Source organism: Stegodyphus dumicola, chromosome 2 (assembly GCF_044657685.1).
Source record: "Stegodyphus dumicola isolate Sdum_Otavi_A_Nest chromosome 2, ASM4465768v1".
In the NCBI taxonomy this organism is placed as follows: domain Eukaryota; kingdom Metazoa; phylum Arthropoda; class Arachnida; order Araneae; family Eresidae; genus Stegodyphus; species Stegodyphus dumicola.
In genome coordinates, this window is record NC_140769.1 from 181,611,216 (window position 1) to 181,632,358 (window position 21,143).

The 21,143-nt window shown below is 35.5% G+C and overlaps 1 protein-coding gene across 1 annotated transcript in view; it reads left to right on the plus strand.

Annotated features, from left to right (window-relative positions):
• Positions 1 to 1,724: 1,724 nt before the first annotated feature.
• Positions 1,725 to 21,143, plus strand: part of LOC118189563 (dynein intermediate chain 2, ciliary-like) — a 55,084-nt gene continuing 35,665 nt past the window's right edge. Inside the window, 5 exon segments of the mRNA XM_085810249.1 lie at positions 1,725 to 1,863; positions 9,182 to 9,223; positions 15,819 to 15,899; positions 16,071 to 16,170; positions 20,504 to 20,610. Coding sequence (XP_085666375.1) covers positions 1,822 to 1,863; positions 9,182 to 9,223; positions 15,819 to 15,899; positions 16,071 to 16,170; positions 20,504 to 20,610 — 372 coding nt within the window. The 5' untranslated portion in view covers positions 1,725 to 1,821.

Sequence of the window (21,143 nt, forward strand, 5' to 3'; positions counted from 1 at the left end):
GCTAAGCAAAATCGTTTAAAAAGTGTGAGAACAGGTTGTGTATATACAGTGAGGATTCTAAATTTTTAAAAGTACACTGCTCATTTCGGCGGTATTTCCGAAGCAAAAGAATAACGTCTTTTGCTTTCTTGGCATTCCGATAGTTCTCATTAAATGGAAAGATCCAACTTCATTCCCCACTCACCGCCGACGGACTATACCAGCTGGACGAAAAAAAAAAAAAAAAAAGGTTGATGGTGGTTATCGATCTGGAAAAACTTACTACGCACAGTTGTGAGAGTGTAGTTCCAAGAGTATTTGTATGGAATAGCTTTTCCCCACTCTGCGTATAATCCTATGAAGATGAACATGCACAAGAAGTTTTAAGCAGCTAAGAAATGACGGTATGTAAAAACTTTTAGAAGTGACAACCTATATACCTTGTGGAAAAAGGCCTGTCGTGATAGGTAGGACTAACAGATTATATAATTAGTTTTCTATGGATAGGACATTCCCTTCGAGGAAAAATGAGTTCATAGGAGTTGAGACTGTTATTTCAAGGGTAACTTTGTTTTTCAGTTTAATTACTAAAATATGCCTCTCACAAATGTGTGTAATGAAAAATGATTGAAGTGATATTAAAAGCCTCGAAATTGTTCTTGAAAACTCAAAAAATGCCTTAAGAGTGGAAAATACTTAAAAAAAAGGAAAAAAAAAAAAAATGCGCATGGCATCAAAATCCGAACCCGAGGGTATCCAAATGTTATAGTGGAGAGAAGATTTATTCAGTCTGCAATCTTACAATCCGCAGAGAAAATTTATTCAGTCTGCAATCTTACAATCCGCAGTCAGTTTCCTTTCTTCATGTCTCCAGTAGTATGTATGATTAGATGCATAAAAGGAAGTTGGCCCCTTCTCAGGCTTACAATAAGCCTCCATTTGGGCTTTAAATCAAGACAGAAAATAAGAACTAATCTAATGGTAACTGAAATAAAAGCAGCCGAAGTTGCACAGAATTAACTAACAGTCTTGACACTTATTTAAGATCACCGGCGAATGATAGCACGCACATAACAATATGCCCGAATAACCGTAAGATTAGACTAGCAGCAACAACGTAGCCGGAAGGCATACACACGCTTTTAAGGTCTTTTAGTGAAGTGACCTAGACTTCAGTTTGAATACTTGTTTCTATATCATTTACATGAAACGTAATCCTAGAAACTCATTATGGTAGGGAGATGTAGGAGGGAATCGGGAAAGTAAAGGAAATGCTTGTTGCAAAATAAAAATAACTATTAGAAAATTAAAATAAGCACCTACAAACTATCAAAAGATTTGTTTATTTGGCCTTTGCAAACTAAGATTCATGTTCCTTGACGTTGAAACTTAAGCACTATCAGTTTGATCGATGTATGTCAAACCTCATTGACAAGATATACTGTTAATTCCCCTAGAATTAAAAATCAAAGATGGGATATTTAAGAATCGAACCATCATACTTTCTACATATAAAATTTAACTGTAATTATTTATTAGATAATAATTTTAGTGTAATTTTTTTACCTAAAATTTCAGTTTTAACAAACATGTAATACTTCTCCTTCGAAACTGGTTTCTAATGTTCTTTCTCCGCTATCTGCTCATATTTCACGAAAAGAAAAACGTTGCTATAGCAACGCAAAAGTATCCATAGTTTCAAATAACCACAGAGCGTTACGACAAACTGTCTTTAATGAAGTATTCTTTCTTAAGTCATTATAGCGTGGATTGCTCACAGGAAGTACTCACATTACTCAGTTTTTTCTAATAGAGTTATAGCCAAGAAGCAGAAGTTCGGCCATGTTTCGGAAAAACGTAAATGAGAAAGTTCGCGGAAGAAAAGTGAGTCATTTTATTATACTTTGATATAACTTGAATCATATTTTTAATTAATTTTGTATTTTACTATTTACACATCGATAAATGCATATAGGGAAACAAAATTTTTAAAACTTTCGCAGATAATGAATGGTTTTAAATGATTTTTGATAATTTACTCAACTGATTAAAAAATGCAGAGTTAAAAAAATATTGAATTTTTTTTTATGTTGCAAATGCATTTAAAAGCTAATTTGATTGAATATATCTAATAATTATTCAATAAAAAACCATATAAATTACAAAATAAATAAATTAACTTTTATGTTTATATTTTTATAAAACACTAGCAGCTACGCGGCCAGCCTTCGTCTGGCTTTTAAATGTACCGGAAAAATGCCTGAAGGGAATACCAAACGTTAAATTTAAAAACTGCGCAGAATTTTACTCTGCAAAACAGCTTCATTAAAAAAAAGGGGGGGGGGAATTTATTACATATAACAATATTACAATGAAATAAGCAATATCCCTTACAAATATTAATTATCCTAATAAATAAATAAATTAACCAACTTCCCGTTACCTTCTCTCAACAAACGTCTAGTATCCAAAAGAAATATTAAATTTAAAAACGGCCCAGAATTATCGCCCTAATTTTTTCGAGTGGCAACAGTGCTGATTTTCAACAGTCAGCAGTCCAGTATACAATTGAATGAAAAACTGTTGCCAAAACCACATTACTAAAAGAATGAAACTATTCAGAATGATGCGATAAAATCGAAAAGATAAAATAAAAAAAAACTGATTCGAATTTTTAAAAAATCGCTTAGAGGTGCACTGGCATCTAGATGCATCTATATATATCAAATTTCGTAGTCCTGGGTCGATTAGCTTACAAGCAAAACATGAACGAAAGACACATACTTTTTCTTTTATTATATGTAGAGATTAAGGGTTTTTAATTAGAGTATGTAAGGAAGAAGAAGTGTCTAAAATTTCTGTAGCACGAATTACTAAGTAAATAATTTGGTAACATCATAATTAGCAAAGAAAGACACACAGGGATCACATACCATTGATTATGAAGGACTGAAAAGGGGGCAAAAGTTACTAAAATTAAATAGAAAAGAAAAGTCTATTTTGCTCATTTTTCAGGATTAAAATACGTCATGGTTAGCACACTTGGTGCGTATATTCGAGAGGTCCAGTTTCGAGTCCCGCCGAGGGCACAGCAGCTTTCTTTCAATTCCTTGTTTCGAAAAATTCTAAAATGTTACTCTACAGTGGCGGCCGAAAAGATGGTGGTGGATGATTCTTCCCCACGAAGATTTGGCGACTGAATCCTCTAATCCCTAGTCGCCCTTTAAAAGGGCCTTACTGCATGCCTTCGTGATGTAACGGTTAGCACACTCGGCACATATTCGAGAGGTCCAGATTTGAGTCCCGGCGAGGGATTGCTCATTTTTCCTGCTTCGAAAATCCTAATGACTCCTTAATCTTTGACAACCTGAAATCGCTTTTTGATAGTTATGTGATAGATTTTGCGGAGAGCTCATGAATTCTTCATTCGATAACAGACTAAAGTAGTTTCAAAATGTTTTCAAGGCTTAAGACGAAGTGCTTTTAAGATTTGAGAGGAAAACAGAAAGTTATGCGATTGCATTCATTAATTCTAACAGTTAACACGCGCACCAGCGTTGAGCAGTCACTATTAGCAGATACACCGAGAATCCTGCAACAAAAATGATTTTCTATTAGGTTGAGAAAAGGCTACATTGTTAGGATCATTATATGACAGCAAGGAAATTATGAGCTTGGAGTAATTAATGTGCAAAATCGAGGAGGTTATAGCAAAGCCGTATCTGGATATCGCTTCAACTGAAACAAAAAGTTAAATGTATGATCATATAATAAAGTCACTTAACTACGAAACGTTCGGAATAGAAGTTATAAAAAAGGATGACACGTAATCAAAAGTCAACATGTGTATTGCCTTCTGGTTTTATGCAGCTGGGAAGAACTCAAGTTGTTTTGTTCGCCGAAAAAATTGGAGCGGAGTTGATTTGACCTCTTGAAATTTGTGTGCTCGAATAACAGAAACGCAATAGGATTAGTCATATCAGTGATACTTTCGAACGTGTAGAATGAGACAGAGCATTGGTTCCCAACCTTTTTATCCCATGCACTTTTTTGCACCATTGCTAGACGATTATTTCCCCGTCTCGTTTTCAAAACGTGAGCTCTCTCTCTCTTTCTACATACCGGCAAAGTTTGAAATCCGGCAAATACATTTCCGATTCGTTTTGAAGAACCAAACTACTGTTTCGAAGAACAAACTAACCAAACTAGAAGTTAATAAATAATGTAAAAATGCCAAAATGACTACTAAGAAGGAATCACGGAACTACCGGCTGCCGAATCGCTAGGATGTGATGTTTGTGGAAAACAAAATTGCGTTCATTTATCCTGTTAAAGAAAGCGTCAGTACCATACAGTATTACGTCACGGACGCTGAGTTATTTGCCTTACTTCATAAAAACTTACACTGACTACCAATAAGTATTTGGACACCTATGCAAATGAAGATATCTGCGGTCCTAAGGTACGTCATGGATTCCGCCGGTATATATCGTGTAGGAAACAGCATCGGCTTTAGTTGCATGCAAGATGCCTCGCAGTTCGGAGCTCTATGATTTCGAGAAAGGTATAATTATCGGGTATCACAAATGTGGCCGATCCTTAAGGGATATATCTAGCGATCTGAAGTACCCAAAATCGACAGTGGCCTATGTGATTAAGAAGTGGAAGGTGAGCGGTAATTGTCGGAATGTGCTACGAGTCGGCAGACCAACGAAACTAAGAGATAGAGACCGACGAGTGCTGTCCAGAGAAATTCGGAAGAACCGCACCCAACCGATGGCCCTCATCCGCGAGGAGTTTCAACAGGCATCCAGGAGTATTGTTTCAATGAATACCATTCGTAAGGAAGTACATCTGCTTGGGTTTCATGGTCGTGCTGCTGCCCATAAGCCTTTGATCACAAAGTCCAACCGCACTGCTCGGTTAATGTGGTGCAAAGCACATCGAAATTGGACCGTAGATAAGTGGAAACGGGTTCTTTGGAGTGACGAATCAAGGTTCACCCTTTACCGTTCGGATGGCAGGGTCTGGGTCTGGTGTCTACCTGGAGAACATCTCCTGCCAGAATGCATTGTACCAAGAGTCAAGTTCGGCGGAGGTGGAATTATGGCCTGGGCGTGTTTCTCCTGGTATGGGCTGGGACCCTTGGTCCCCATTCATGGTAAGCGCAACTCCGATGCCTACTGCACTATTTTGGATGACAATGTGCTTCCTACGTTGTGGCAGTTTTACGGGTTGGACCCCTGTTACTTTCAGGACGACAATGCCAGTTGTCATGTTTCGACGTTGACCAAGACTTGGTATGGTGCCAATGGAGTTCATCGAATGGACTGGCCTGCCCAGAGTCCAGACCTGAACCCTATCGAGAACCTCTGGGACGAGTTGCATCGCCGAATTCAGGGGTGCAATACCCGGGCAAAATCGGTGAAGGAACTTCTATGTCTTCTCCAAACCGAGTGGAAGAAAATACCACTAGCTGTCATACAAAGACTTGTGGAAAGTATGTCCCAGAGGGTCCACACTGTAATTACCTCTCGTGGAGACTCTACCAACTATTGATTTTGAATAAAGTTAGTTTCTCTTTTCTATCACAGGTGTCCAAATACTTATTGGTAGTCAGTGTATTTGAGTACCGGACACGAACGACGTGACAGAATGTTGAAAGAACTTTCAACCAAATACAAAAACGTTGCACGTAATGATATTGAACTGTCCAACCACCTTTGTGAGCCCTGCTAGGAAAAACAAAGTGGTATTAAAAAGGGCATTGTTGTGAAACTTATGAACTGTTTCCGAATTTAATTTCGATTGTCAGGTAGAACTTACAGATTCCCACTCTCAACCAGATTAGAAAATACATTTTTATTATGTTGTATCAAGATCATCTCACTATTTTCGTTTTGTATATTTCGAATAACAGTTTTTTAATGACACGCTTTCATTAATGTTTTGGAGGAATGAACGTCTTTTAAATAATAGCCTTACCATAAATATTTTCATACTTTGCCTGAAGAGTATTTGTCATTCTATAGAACGCTCAGGTATTATATACAATGCCTAAAGAAAGTATGTAATAATTCTCATATTTCATACTTTGTCTAAAATCGTCCGGCATTATATACAATGCCTAGATATTCTATAGAATGCCGGCGTTTCATACTCTGTCGGTAACATACATGTGTGATTCAGTCCCACCTGTAGCCCATTGTTAAAGACCAATGAATACTGGTAGATCGACCTGGTTTGGTTTCGATTCCAGGCGAACGGGCTAGTGCAAGATTGTTGTACAGATCACGTTTTGAAAACTTTATGCATACATATATATGTGTGTGTGTAAGATAAAAATTACGTAAATCAACTTCATAATTCTATTTAGCAGCAGGCTTTCAATTTAGCAACAGGCATCATTTTAAATTTACGTAGCTAATTCGGAATCTGAACTTAAAAATTTGAGAACTGAAACTTTTCTAGCCTAAACCCAAACCTTTCTCTTGGTGAGCTTCCATATTGGATAAATGTACGCTTTTAACTTCAACTTCTGTGCTGCTTGGATGCTATTTAGCTATGCTGTCTTCCGATCGCAATAGTATAAAAATTGAAAATGTAAATGTTCTGGAAATAGGTACGATTAGAGTGACAAGTAAATAGTGGCCACAAATGTCAATTTAAATAAAAATGGAATTATATACATATATATATATATAATTATAAATTTAATTTCTTCTTTTTCTATTTAAATTTTTCTAAATTTAATTCACTATAACCTCTTTTATTTTTTATTTCATTCGGAGACTTCCTTTCTCTGTCTTAATAGCGCTGTAAGTCTAAAACTCCGTCATTCAAATTAATCATGCGATTTTACGTAACCCTTAATGCAGATGCCTCTTGACCGATCACCAAATTGTAAACCAAAACTTAAAACTGAAACTTTTGCCTCCTTACCTGCTTCCTTTGCATTACCACTGCGACACTCTCTCTTTTCGCGTAAGCTTTCATCCTGTTCAGACGATTTGCTGCAATCATCTATGTGCTGCTATAATAGCTTCTGCCGGTATAGTATCAAAATTGTGAATGTTCTGGAAGTGGGCACGATTGGAGTGCCAAGTGAAAATAATGGCCACAATTTTTTTTTTTTTTTTTTAAATTTTTTTTAAAGGGAATTTAATCCGGCTCGACTGTTTTTTCTTCAAAATGGATGGGCGTTCTACCAAGTATCTACGCCGTCAGTATTGCTACACAATACTCATGTAATACTTTACAATACTAAGCAGTACTTTACATATCAGTATTCTTACTTCAATATTTCCAAAATTGTGCTAATATTACATATATTACTCAGAAAAAAGTATAGAAAATGTTGGTAAATACCAAAACCAGAATGAACGTGTTTTTTATATTCATAAACTTAAACTAAACACTTAATACCTAAATAAAAGGCTGACCGCATCCCCCCCCCTATGAAATTTCTCCCTAGGGGGAATTCCTTCTTAGTTGAGAGCCCATGAGATGTCACTTAAACATACCACGAGCTACAAATTTCGCTCATATGCAGATGCACTGAAACAGGAATACAAGTCACTATAACTTTAATGCTTTAAGTTTTTAAGCGTTATATATAATTTAACCTTTTTTTTTTAAAAAAGTAAACAGTTAAAGCAAGATTTCTGACATTTTTTAAGATGTACTATTTATCCTGATCATGTTTTGTAGAAAAAATAGCATAATTTTTTTTATCATTTTAAGCTTGTAACGCTCCTTCATGTTGATTTAACCAGTTATCATGATTGAGATCTTTAGTATCATTTCTCCCTTCCGTTTCCCTACCAGAATGCAAATTAGTTCAAGATTACGTAAGTTGAGATTTTCGGATTGTAAGACAAAGTGTTTTCCTGCCTCTCGAAGCCACGTTACTAGGTTAGCTAGCTCAGATAAGATTCTATCCTTCATCTTGCATAATAGTTGTGGCCATTGAAATTTTTACGCCAGTGAGAAGTTTGAGTCAACTTCCAGTTAAATCATTTGTGTAGCCCTAGGCTACTTACTAAGTTTTAAATTTGAATTTATTATCACTTTAAGTTACATCCCCACAAGTGGTTGGCAGATTTTTAAGGACGAGTAGCGCATTTATGTTCTGGTTATGACTTAATACAAAGGTTTGTTTTAAAACCTTCATAATATTTTGCAGTTATTTTCAGACGGAGCTATAATTCACTTCAGGTCTGTTAGGTGTTTTAACTTAGAGTTTATGCTAGCAAAGAAGATTAAACTCTGTAACCTTAAACTAACTTAAGGTTATAGACTAAATTCTGTAACCATGTAAATGTGAAATTTATTCCATCACTAGCAATATTAAACTGGTATTGTTAAACACATACTTAACTGTCTTATTTTCTAATTCCGAAAGGTCTGAATTTTATGCAAATGAGAACTTTAAATTAATCATTTAATAAATAATTAATTATGTGCAGTAGTTGAAAGATATAAACATGTAGCTGCTTAGTACCTACAATTTTTTAAACTGAACGATTTTTTTTTTCATCTAAATATTTCTAACAAAATTTCTATAATATTTATATTATTGGGCATTTAAGTACTAGGTTATAAGCCTAAATCATGTAAATTCAGTGACTCAATGATATTAGCTTTTCACTAGGTCTATATTTTAGTTCTGATATCTTTCATTTCTGCAATGAAAAATATTTTTTGAAAAATTAGTTTTTTTTTCTTCAACTAAATCTTTGCAATCTCTTATATTAAACTTCTGTTTCCGCTTCTCTTCAAAATCTATACATATGTTCGTCGCAAAATTTCATATTTTTATCAAAAGTACTTTTACTTTTACTACAAAGATAATCTCTTTATTAATACATATTTTTATTGTATAAAATACACGCTAACATTCTTTTCTACTTTTTTCTTTTCTTGTTAAGACTTAAAATTAATCTTTTCTCTAAACACTTTAAGTAAAACTTTTTACCTTAGAGATGTTCCTGTAACTTAAATCGTATAAAAATGTGCCTTAGTGATTCTTTTAGCCTCTTAGAATTTCAAGATTTTATTCACATAGTGGCTTAAAATCTTTTGTAGTCTTCGAGTCTTTGCAAAAATGATATCTGTTATACAATGTTATCCCCAAATGATAACTAATTATTGTTTTTATAGTTATAATGCTTTACATTAATAAATTTAATTTTTTCCCCAGCCAGTTTCGAAAGAACTAACGCAGTTATTCCTCACTGTTGAGGTAAGTAGTGTATCAGGTTCAATGTCTTTGTACTTCAGTAATTTCTAAAGATGTATTAAAGATGTAGCGTTCCTACTTCTATGTAACCTTAATTTATATAATTTACATACAAACAGCCTCACGAATAATTATGGTTGAGATCGAAATATGAATTTAAATTTTAAAAAAATGTTCTTATATTCTTATGGTATATTCTTGATCAAAGATCTTGTACTACAGTGGCGATTTTATGATAAGTTTCATCCCAGTTTTGATTGAGATCTCTTTGATGGATAGGAACTGAGGGTCTCAAATTATTCTATCGTTAACCTTTACAGAATTATTATATCGACTATAAGTACCCCTTTCTCGATAGGAATGTACACTTAAAACGCCCATGCTGTTATCTGCATTTCTGAAGCCAAGCCAAGCCGGTTGTGCAGCGTGTTGTTGGAGTAGAAAAATGAAAATTCTTTGAATGAAAATGCTATAAAAATACACAACTTTTATGAAAAATCAAAGCTTTTAGCTCAATTCTAAAAAATAGTACCATCTTTATTCTTCAGATTTTACTTACTATCAAAGTTATTAATTATTATTATTGTTATATTCTTATTGAATTCCATTACTTAATTCTTTCTTAATAGAACGTTATTCTAGTTGTTATTTTTACTTTTCTCAATGGTCATAAATTTCATCTGTCCCTACCGAGAAGAATTTTCGGCACTCTTCTATGCTTAAAGCTTTCTGCATCTCTCATGTTAACGAGGGGATGACCGAGCGATCCGCGAAGTCTACGAAATATACTTTCGATCCCAGTCATGAAGTAATCTTAATTTATTTTCAGAAAAAGGACAGCAGTTAATTTTAACTTCAGAAATTTCTTAAATTTTTTTTTATTTATGAAATTTCATTTGATTTTAGCTATTCAGTTAGGTATTCTGTCTTATAAAATTTTCCTGTTTCTAAAGAGAAATGACCATTCTTTCCAGAAGTTGCAAAGCCATTTGCTGTTTTTAGCAAAACTTACTTTCCTGAGATTATGTTAATGATGTTCTGGCTGCCGGACATGCACCCAGTTTTAAATATTAAGGAAGCTATCTAATTAAGAAAATATAAATTAAAATTTAATAAGTTTTTTATTCAGCCTAGTTATGTTTAGGATTGTGAAAGAAAGCATCCTTTGAGATTAAAAAATAAATCTGTAAATACTTGAAAATACTTAAAAGTTCGACCGGGGCTCATATCCTGTCGAACAAGCTTCCTGCGGAGACATTTTCGTGGTTTTCCCAATTTTTTGGGTACAAACCAGTTTCCCTTAGGAAGCCTCACTGAAGGCACAACTGTCCGTAGGCAAATTGTCCTCGTGCGCTTTACTACAATCAAATAAAAACTCAGTTGTTCCAGAACTTTCAAGTATTTCTTTCGGTAAAATTTTTTATCAAGCTATCATCGGTTCTGTGTCCAATCAATCCATTACTAACCCGTAAGCGCGCAACAATTTTTGGTGTCAGAAGTGAGACTGAATGCCGAAGATAAGAGAGGATGAGGAGAAACTGAGACAGCTGTCGGCAACCTTCGCTGCGTTCAATGAAGTGATGAAAGCTGCCCAAGAAACGATGGAAGCAGATCAAGAGAAAATAAAAAGAGCAATTACTACCATTTATAGAAAACAAATTCCGGGCCGTGGAAGACAGAATAGAGAGGGGTTGAAAATAAAGTTAAAGAATTAAAGAAATTTTTCTGCTGTCAAACAACAGGTCAAAGAAAGAGTTTCTGTTGTCGAACAAGAAATCGATAAAGTTTCTATCGCTGTCGCCGAAGAAACTTACAACTTGAAGACATCCACAATGACAATTGGTCGCAATTCTGATGCTTTAAATTCGCAAATATGCTGTCCCGACCATGTGTAAAGCTTTCAACATATAATGGAGAGACCTTTTGGCAAGCGCACAAGATATTTGTGCTGATCTATGGTGGCAAACGGAAATGGATGGGAGTCCTAAAACCAAAGCTTGCCATCTCTCCACTTTTCTGAGAATAGACGCATCGGATATCCTTCAAACTGTACCTGAAAATCAGAGGCTCGACTTCGAAGCTCTATCCGGCGCGTTGGAGCTGCGATTTGGCGAGAAGCGTTTAAAAGACTATAGAGGCTTCAATTAAATCTCGCCAACAGAAGCCCGTGGAAACGATTCAGGAGCTCACCACGGATGCTGAAAGGCTATCTTATCTTACTTTTTCGGAATGCCCCCCAAAAAAGAGCAATCCTCTTCTTTCAGTACTTCATCGATGACGTCCGGAATTCTGAGATATAGAAAGCTCTGCAAACTTCGCCTGACTAGGATCTAAGAAGTGCTTTAGTGTACACCATGAAACTCGAGGCATCTCAGCCAACAACCCGTGGAGACCACCACTCAATCAGAACTGCTCAAGTTTGGAGCTAGTGAATCAAGTGACTGCTCGTCTAGACGATTTAAACAGACAAGCCAATGCTTTGAGACGGAATAGGAGTGACAACAAACCGACCCTAAAGTGCTGCGGTGGTGAAAGCCACGTACGAAGGGACAGCAGAATACCCCAAGGCACGGCAGCTAAGATCGCTCCCAACAAAGAGGGAGAAATAATTAGTGGCCATGTTGCGGGCCGGATGTGTCTAAATATGGAAAAGCCATATTTAAACCGTTTCATATTTTATGAGTGGCGGCAGAAATAGACGTTTCATCAAGGAATATATATATAGAATTCTTTGCAATATGACCATCGATATAGGAACCATCATCCTAAGAGATTTAGCTCAACGGATGATTTATGGGATGATAAACTCCTCTTAATGCCGCCCTGTGTTACCCTCTAGACCAGTGGTGGCGAACCTTTTGGGGGCCGCGTGTCCCAAACCTTCTTCTTTTTTGCGTGCCCAAAATCTCTTTGATTAAATTCCCATCGGTTCGCGGTTTAACGTGTTTTGCCAGGTACAGTGAAATTTGAAAGCTGGCCGTTGTTAGGTGGTTTGTTTTAGAAAGATAATTACAAAAACCAACTTTCTGGCAATTATAATTCCCCAATTTCCCTTCAAAAAACTCCTTCCGTTCAGCTTCATCAAGTTCAGCAACAATCTTGTTGTTGGTGTTAAAGTGCCTCTGACACTAGATGTGAGACACACAACACTTTCCCCGCACATAGTGCATAATGCATTCCTGTTGTGTTCAGTAACTCCAAATGACTCTGTCCAGGTCTCTTGAAATGATCTTCCACTGTCAATGTTTGATTTTGCCTTTTTTGCTGGAGTCATTTGTGAAGATTCAAGACCTGGAGTATGAAAAAGCACAAAATTTAAAAATGAAGCATTAAATATAAATCGATCATATACTAAAAGGAGGTAACATTATTAACCAATAGTAAGGAATTGGATTTTCACGAATCAACAATCTATGGCTGCAGATTCAAATATGAACAGGGGACAGCAGTAACCGTTAACCCGGACATCTTTTTGCTAAACTTCTAACTTTAGATTTCATATGCTCCTTTTCGGCTTTATTGGGTTTGGTTTGGATGAGCGCACGTAATAAGCTTGCTTTCCCTACTAAGCTTTCGTGTTTTTCTATATTATCAAACTGCGTGTTTTTACATTATATTTTTACATTCCGTTTAAGATATTAAATTAGAATTATTCATAAGTTACCTCAAAATGCTTAGATCTGAAAACTGGAATCTATTTAACAATGAAAGTATTAAAACTCACAGGCACACTCATAAATTTGAATTCGTTTAGGAAACATTAACTTCTGCTTCAACTTTGGTAACTGCTTCAACTTTGGCATATTCTTTGCCATGAACAAGTAATATGATTGGCACAAACAATTGAAACGTCATAAATTAGGTCAATAAATATGCATATAATTTCTACGGCGATATATGAAAATCTTATATCTAGGCCAGTGGCATTATGCGATAAGTAAGTGAAACGTTCAAGAACAGACTAAAACACATATTTAAATTATATAGTATCATTTTTTTTGTGATTATTGATTAAGGAAGTAATATTTTAGTCGCGTGCTGGCTGGTGAGGCTCTGCGTGCCGACTGTGGCACGTGTGCCATAGATTCGCCATCATTACTCTAGGCTGTGTACGATGATAAAATCAAAATCGACGGAAAGTTAAACGTTAATATAACGTTTGGAAGTGCAGCTTACCATTACATGGCATATATGAAGGATATTATAGACACTTGCATACTCGGATTACACATTCTAAGGAAACATAATTTTTCTTTTGCCTTTAAAAAGAACGAACTGCATCACGCCTCTGAGGACATAACCCTGTTTGCGACTAAAGATGAAGGAATTAAATCTGTCCACCAAATCATAGTTCAAAATGATATCACAATACCAGAAAGAACAGAATTTTTATTACTTGGATCCATAACTGAAAACAAAATTTTCCGCTACGGCAAAATGGAATATTCCAAGAATTGTAACAGGTCGAAAGGAGCACTGATAACCTCGGCACACATTGAACTATCGAGGACTATCATCTCAGCGAGAGTTGCCGATGTAAGTGTTAAGGAAAAAGTCATTAGGAAAGACGAGGTGGTTGCAGCATGTACTCCCGTGATCCGCGTTGGACGCACCAGTAATACTTCAGGGTCTATGTCTTCGGCGAGTCTAAGATAAGAGTTACTGCAGAGTGCACAACAAAGCCATGAAGAGAAGAATGCTGCAGACCGTGTCCTTCAAAGTTTTCAAGATGTTTTCTGCCGTTCATCTGACATAGGTCGAACCGGTTCTGGACAGTAAAAAATTTATAAGGGGATCATCCATCAATCAAGCAATATCCAAACTATCTACCGATTGCTAAACCGGAAGAAAGAAAACTTCTAGAAATACGCAAGAAAATGATGTTATCAACTTTTCAGCAAGTCTTTGGGCATCTCTCATCGTCCTGGTCAAAAAGAAAGACGGTTCAACTAGGTTTTGTGTTGACTATCGCCGGTTGAACGAGGATACGAAGAAAGACAAGTACCCACCTCCTATAATTGACGACATTGTAGACATTTTTTTCTGTAAGCAAGTGGTTTTCGATGCTTGATTTAAAAAGTGAATATTAACCAGGTAGGGATACTCCCCGATGACCGAGAAAAGATTATGTTTACTACCAGATAACGAATTTGGAAGTTTAACGTGATGCCATTAAAATTATGTAGCGCGCCGACAACATCAGATGGCGTCATGAAGACCATGTTGAGAAGTCTTTTCTACGAAGCCAGTCTAATATACTTGGGTGACATCATGATCACTGGAAAATGTTTTGAAGAGTATTTGGAAAATATTAAGATAGTGATTGAAAAACTGAAGGAAGCTAATCTAAAATTAAGTCCTGCCGAATGTAAATTTTTCAAACAGGAAGTGTCTTTCCTCGAACGAGTCATCTCCACCAAACATGTGTTCACGAATCCGGAAAATTGTTGGAAGTTAAAGACTGGAGACGCCTCGAAAATGTCCATCAGCTGAGATTTCTGGGGCTTTGCAGCTACTATAGGAGATCTGTGAAGGACTTTTCTTCCATCGCTAGACACCTTCACAAACTGACAGACGGCAAGCAAAAGCTCTTGTGGACCAAAGAATATAAGGATGCATTTAACAAACTGGAGGAGGCTTTAACATCTGCCACAATCTTGACGTATCCTCAGCTCGACAAAACGTGTATTCTTGACACGGATGTGAGCAATGAAAGTGTCAGTGCTGTTTTGTACAAGAAATAAACGATCAAGAACGTGTCCTGGCACACCGGAGCAAGTGTCTCTCTAAATCGGAGAGGAATTACTCTGTCACCAGAAAAAAGTTGCTCGTCATAGCTAAAGATGTAAAACATTTCCATCATTACCTCTACGGCAGAAAATTCCTGCTTCGTATGGATGTAATTTTAACTGTACAATGTAATTTTAATTACATTTTAAGTAAAGCAATTACACTCTAATAACAATTGCATAATCTAATTACAATTTACAATGTAGTTAAGTAGTGTAATGCGCCAAATATAAAAACCATGAAACTTAATGCGTGAAGATCCGCTGAGGAGACATAATTTCGCGTTGGAAGTTATGAAGGAGAATGAACTTATGGGTCTTATCTGATTCAGATCAGAGGGATTAGTAAGAAGAAGACTTTCGAATTTCAGGGAAAAGGACAGTCTAAATTTTAACTAACTCTTTACAAATTGCAGTAATAATAAAATATCACTTATTTCTCTAACAATGTTATCAACTTTACGGCTTAAATCAACTAAATTAGAGAGTTAGGTACTGAAATTCGCTAGAATCTACTGATACTATTAAGAGCTATAAGTGCTAACTGCTATATCTTGACTATCTTTATATCCTGTTACTTATTAAATAAATTTGCTTACTTCTTTAAACGTCGCTGAGATAAGCAGGAGAAGCAAGCTTATTCGTTAAAAACCTTAAAAGGTTTACGTCATGTATTCCAATTCAGCATAAGCTCATAGGCATACATATTTTACCTTTGTTTGCCGAGCCAATAAGAACAAAAATTGATTAAACAAAAAGAAAGCAATGCAAGCACTAAAATATTTTCACGCACTTTTTTTCTTCTGTAGGAACTCGACACCGATATCCCTACTGTGCTCACAACCTGCAATCCGTACTTTTTGGATGACGCTGTTGAATTTTGCTACAGAGTAAGAATTCAGAAAACTCAGTAAAATTTTAAATTGAATTACTTTTGCACTTTGCTTTCATTGCGTAAATTTATATACATTTATCCATCTATTTAAAATTAATGACGAAATAAATTGTGCATTATTGGTGACTATTAAAATCAAGATTTATTCCTGATTAATTTATTTCAGGAGGGATGTTACAAGCAGCTACAGAATCGGCGAAGTAGTATCTTATTCTTCAGCCAGAAGGGAAACATAAGGAGAAAAGAGGAAGTGCAGACCACAAGTGGTAAATTAATTTAGGTTAACATCTGTTTAGATTTAATATCGTATTTGAGGGCTAAAAAATAAGGATATGTTTTACGTACCTATAAAATAATGCGTAATGATATCAGACATTAAATAATAATAGTAATAAATAAATTAATATACTCCAATACATCTTTACAATAAGAGTTTGGACCGTATTGCAAAGAAGTACTGGAGAGCTCGTTGCCTAATGACCTGATGGTCAATGGCCAGGAATTTGATAAATAAATATAAAAATATATATATATATATAAAATAAAAATAAAATTTGCATTTACCCGTACATACAAACAAACATGGCAATGAAATAAGTGAAAATACAGATTATTTATTTTAAAATCCAATTTATAATCTCTAGACGGTGCTTTTAGAAAACGTCATATTAATTTGAGCGTTAACTTGTAAACTTTTGTGTTCTTGCTCAAAGTTGTCTTTTTTAGCCCTATCTACTCTTGCTTTTGCAGAAATATCTAAATAAATTACCAAATATAAAAGCTTGATAGAAGAAGATATGTAAAAGATAAGAAGAAGATATGTAAAAACGTATTAATTGGATAAAGGGGATAAAGCAATCAAAATCGTGAAAACAACCTTGTATTTAGCGTAAGTATATTGAAACACTCAATCGATTTCGAGGGCAGCTAAAGGTCTCCCCTAATCATGAGAAAGAAATACCTAGAAAGAAGAAAAATAAAGGTGAAGGAGTCTCAGAAACACGTGGTCCTTATCAACACTGCACGTGGTTATAATCGGATTTTTAATCAGATTTACACTGACCGCCTACTTTTACTGAGCCAGGCTATCTGATCAAACATAAAGGACAAGAAAATTAGCGAAGTTAAAAATAGGGAGCGAGGGGCAACTGCACCTTCACGTTCAAAATCTGAACTTCGAATAATGGAAAGCAACCACTGAACGGATTTTTATACTCTCTGGTAGTACCAAACGCGAGGTGGTAGCACCATCTATCGGCAAAAAAATAGTAACTGAATTAAGATAATAGAATTTTAAAGGCATTAGGAAGGACTGGATTGGACTTAAACTCATTAACTAAGTATGCTAAATCTTTGTGAATATGAAAAGCCTCAAGAAAATCCAATTCACCTATGGAAGAAGCCTTTTGGATAATTTTTGCAGACCCAAAGTCAAAATTATGGTTAAATGTCCAACTATGATACGCTATTGAAGACTTGTTAATTTCGCCTTTTCTGACATAAGATTCATATTCCGTGATACGAAACTTCAACGCTCTTTTTGTTTGGCCAATATATCTTAAACCACACTGACACGATATACTATAAATTCCCCAAGAATTCAAGACAGAAACGCAATCTTTTAGAATCGAAGGGGGAATTTTATTAATAGGGGAGAAACCGACTTGAAAATTGAATTTCTGGAGAATCCGTGCAATTTTATAGCTAACAGAAGGATAAAATGGAAGCACGACAAGGTCATTAATATTATTTCTAACAGTGGAATGTCTTCTTTGATGGGAATCTGAAAATTTTTTAACGGCTTTGTCAATAATCACGGAAGAAAATCCACAGTCAATCGCAACTGCCCTCAAATAATTAAGTTCATTGGTAAGCAAAGATTCAGAGGAACAAACTTTAAGCGCGCGGAATACATAATAGTAGTAAAAAGAAGCCATTTTTTGCTTAACAGGGTGGCATGACTTGGTATGGGCTTTGAGGCTTTTCATATTCACAAAGATTTAGCATACTTAGTTAATGAATTTAAGTACAATCCAGTCCTTCCTAATGCCTTTAAAATTCTACTATCTTAATTCAGTTACTATTTTTTTGCCGATAGATGGTGTTACCTCCTCGCGTTTGGTACTACCAGAGGGTATAAAAATCTCTTCAGTGGTTGCATTCCATTATTCGAAGTTCAGATTTTGAACATGAAGGTGCAGTTACCCCTCGCTCCCTATTTTTAACTTCGCTAATTTTCTTGTCCTTTATGTTTGAGCAGATAGCCTGGCTCAGTAAAAGTAGGCGGCCAGTGTAAATCTGATTAAAAATCCGATTATAACCACGTGCAGTGCTGATAAGGACCACGTGTTTCTGAGACTCCTTCACCTTTATTTTTCTTCTTTCTAGGTATTTCTTTCTCCTGATGAGGAGGGATCTTTAGCTGCCCTCGAAATCGATTGAGTGTTTCAATATACTTACGCTAAATACAAGGTTGTTTTTACGATTTTGATTGTCACATTAGCGTGTTTCTCTTCTATTCTAAAGGGGATAAAGGTTTGGTCTTCACGATAGCTTCTGATGTATGGGCAGAAATTATTTATACCGAGAATAAAGGTAATAGAGCGAGCAATAAGTTTACCTTCCACTCTCAGTTAAAGTCAAAGAATTCTTGTAAACAACTGTGTGAAGCAATCTGTTGTATCTATCCATATGCATAATAAACCAAGTAAGATATACATGTAATGATTTAGGAATACGAGAGAGAGAAGATAAAAATAATATTAATCATGGCCGATGGTTCTAGAAGGTGCTAGCATAGAGAATGCGTATTGCAGATTACAAGGATGAAACTTGCAGGCAAATGCAGCTGTGGATTCAATACATTTTATTTCTACAAAGTAATTCTAGGGATGCATATTCTGATTCGCCCATCATTATTGGGGGCATTCTGCACCCCACAATTTTGGAAACTTAGCACATCTTTAGATAATAAATCATCCAATAAAAAGAAAATTTGGCCTTGACTGTTTCTGAATTAACTACATCATCATTAAGCAAAGGATGGAAAGGGGAAATATCCAAACTAAAATCAAGAACTAAGCGGCTTTTCCAAATTTAAGTTGGAAGTTTGCTTCTTATTTTTTATCTTACATATATATGTAAATTATTAAAAAAATTGTAACTTAATTTGGCAATAGCCCATATAATTCCTGTTTTTATTTTGTCTACGTCCTCTTTAAAGAATCTGTACTGCGTCACTTATGTCATTATTTCATCTGCAATGATCCGCCATGCGGCAATGCTGCTTTCTAATAATGTAATTCTTCAATAATGTCTGCAATGCTGCTTTCTTGTCCAAAAAACATTCAAAACGGAATTCAAAAAGAAACTGAGTTTTATAAATATCCCAGTTAATGAAAACGCTTAACTTTTCTCCCCTGCTTCTTACTTCGCAGCGTTTAATAATCGATTTGGTGCTTTCATTTACTGTTTAAAGATGTGATCCGCGTATATAAATTTGTGGGGCGCCCTAGTGTTGTGTGAACCGAGAATATGTGCCCTAAGTAAATAATGATGTGTGACTGAAGATATGTATTAAGAATGTCCAGGAATAAATTATGTGTTGAACTCGGCACGTTTGTCCGCAATTCCATGATTCCATCTACGCAACAGTTTCAAGCCATTTTCTAACATCAAGTTATTCATAACTAAATCATTACATGTGTGTGTACATAGGTGAAATATGATTTATTTTACAGGTGCGCTCAGTATAAATGCTTATCCAATTCAAGATTAGGATGACTAGATTAGGATGTTTTAAATTAGAAGGTATTCTCCAAACGGCACACCAGCAGCCGAGCGGTAAAATCGCTGAACACTGGTAAATTCCGACCTGGGTTCGAATCCAGGCAAACGGGCTGGCTGCATGTGCGTTTTCGTTGTTTTCCCTATGTGTAACGTACATACGAGCCAGTTTCCCTATAAATGTCCTCCACAAAGGCACCCCTCTTCTTAGGCCGAAAGCCCTAGTGTACTTTGCCATAACAAACTAAGCAAAAACCAAACCTATTCTCCAAAGAGTGATGTAGCAGAATAATTTTTGAAGTCTAGACATTACAATAATTTGCAAACCGAATCTGTATAATAATGTAATAATAACATCAACTTTGCTGCTCCTGTTTTTGGATAAAGCAAAATCAGATTACCTAAAATAATAGTACCAGATAAGACCATCAATACATTATTTTGAGATTATGCCTGTAGAAAATCTAACTTCGACTTAACATATACAAATAATCTCATGAAACCACTGCTATGTCATTGCACATTTACACTAACGAAAATGTGAGTACGGAGTGGGAATAAAAAAAGAAGAATCTGAAATTGCATTTTAAGTATGCAGTGCATAGCAGAGAAGAATATCCCAATTAAAATTCCTTTGGTGCTCTCAAAATATCTCAAGGTATATTTTAAATTTTACTGGATTCTTTGTAATGGATGATTTAATGAACAAAAATAATTTCTCTTCTTTATTTTGATTACATTGTTTCCAGTTGCATTACAATCCTTAGCAGTCTAAAAAGTAAAATATCAGTGCAGAACCTTTTACTCTCACAGACTTTAAAAATGAAAAAGAAGAAACCGTGGAGGAACTCGACACAAAGCGAAAGAATAAATTCAACTTCTGCGACAGAGCGACACAGACTGTGCATTTTTTGCTAAAAGTAAGTGAGTAAAAGAGCTATGAGAAAATTTTGAGCTTAAAAAAGCATTCCTCTTCTTCTAACACATGAACATTCTTGTCTTAATTTTTTATTTATCTGATTTCTATTGTTAGCGTATTTAGTACTCATCTGATGACTCGAATACTTTTTTTGTTTGGATAACATTATGATTTCCATCACAATACGATTACTGCATTTTATTTTTTTTAATGCAGAAGGAAAAAAAGCATGTAAAAATACTCTTAAGGCGTAGAAGTTAAAAATAAAATACGAGGGCTATCCAGAAAGTAGATTACGTTTTGGAATAAAAAAATAAACAAAGTATAGGAAACAAATTTTATTATATACAGATGAAAGCCACACTCAAATACTACTTTTCTACATAGTCACCATACAAATTAAGGCATTTATCGTAGCGATGTACGAGCTTGGAAATTCCTTCGTCGAAAAATTCGGCCGCCTGCGCCTTCAACCACTTCGTTACCTCTTCTTGCCTTCCATCTTGCACAAAACTTGTGGTAACCAAGCTTTTC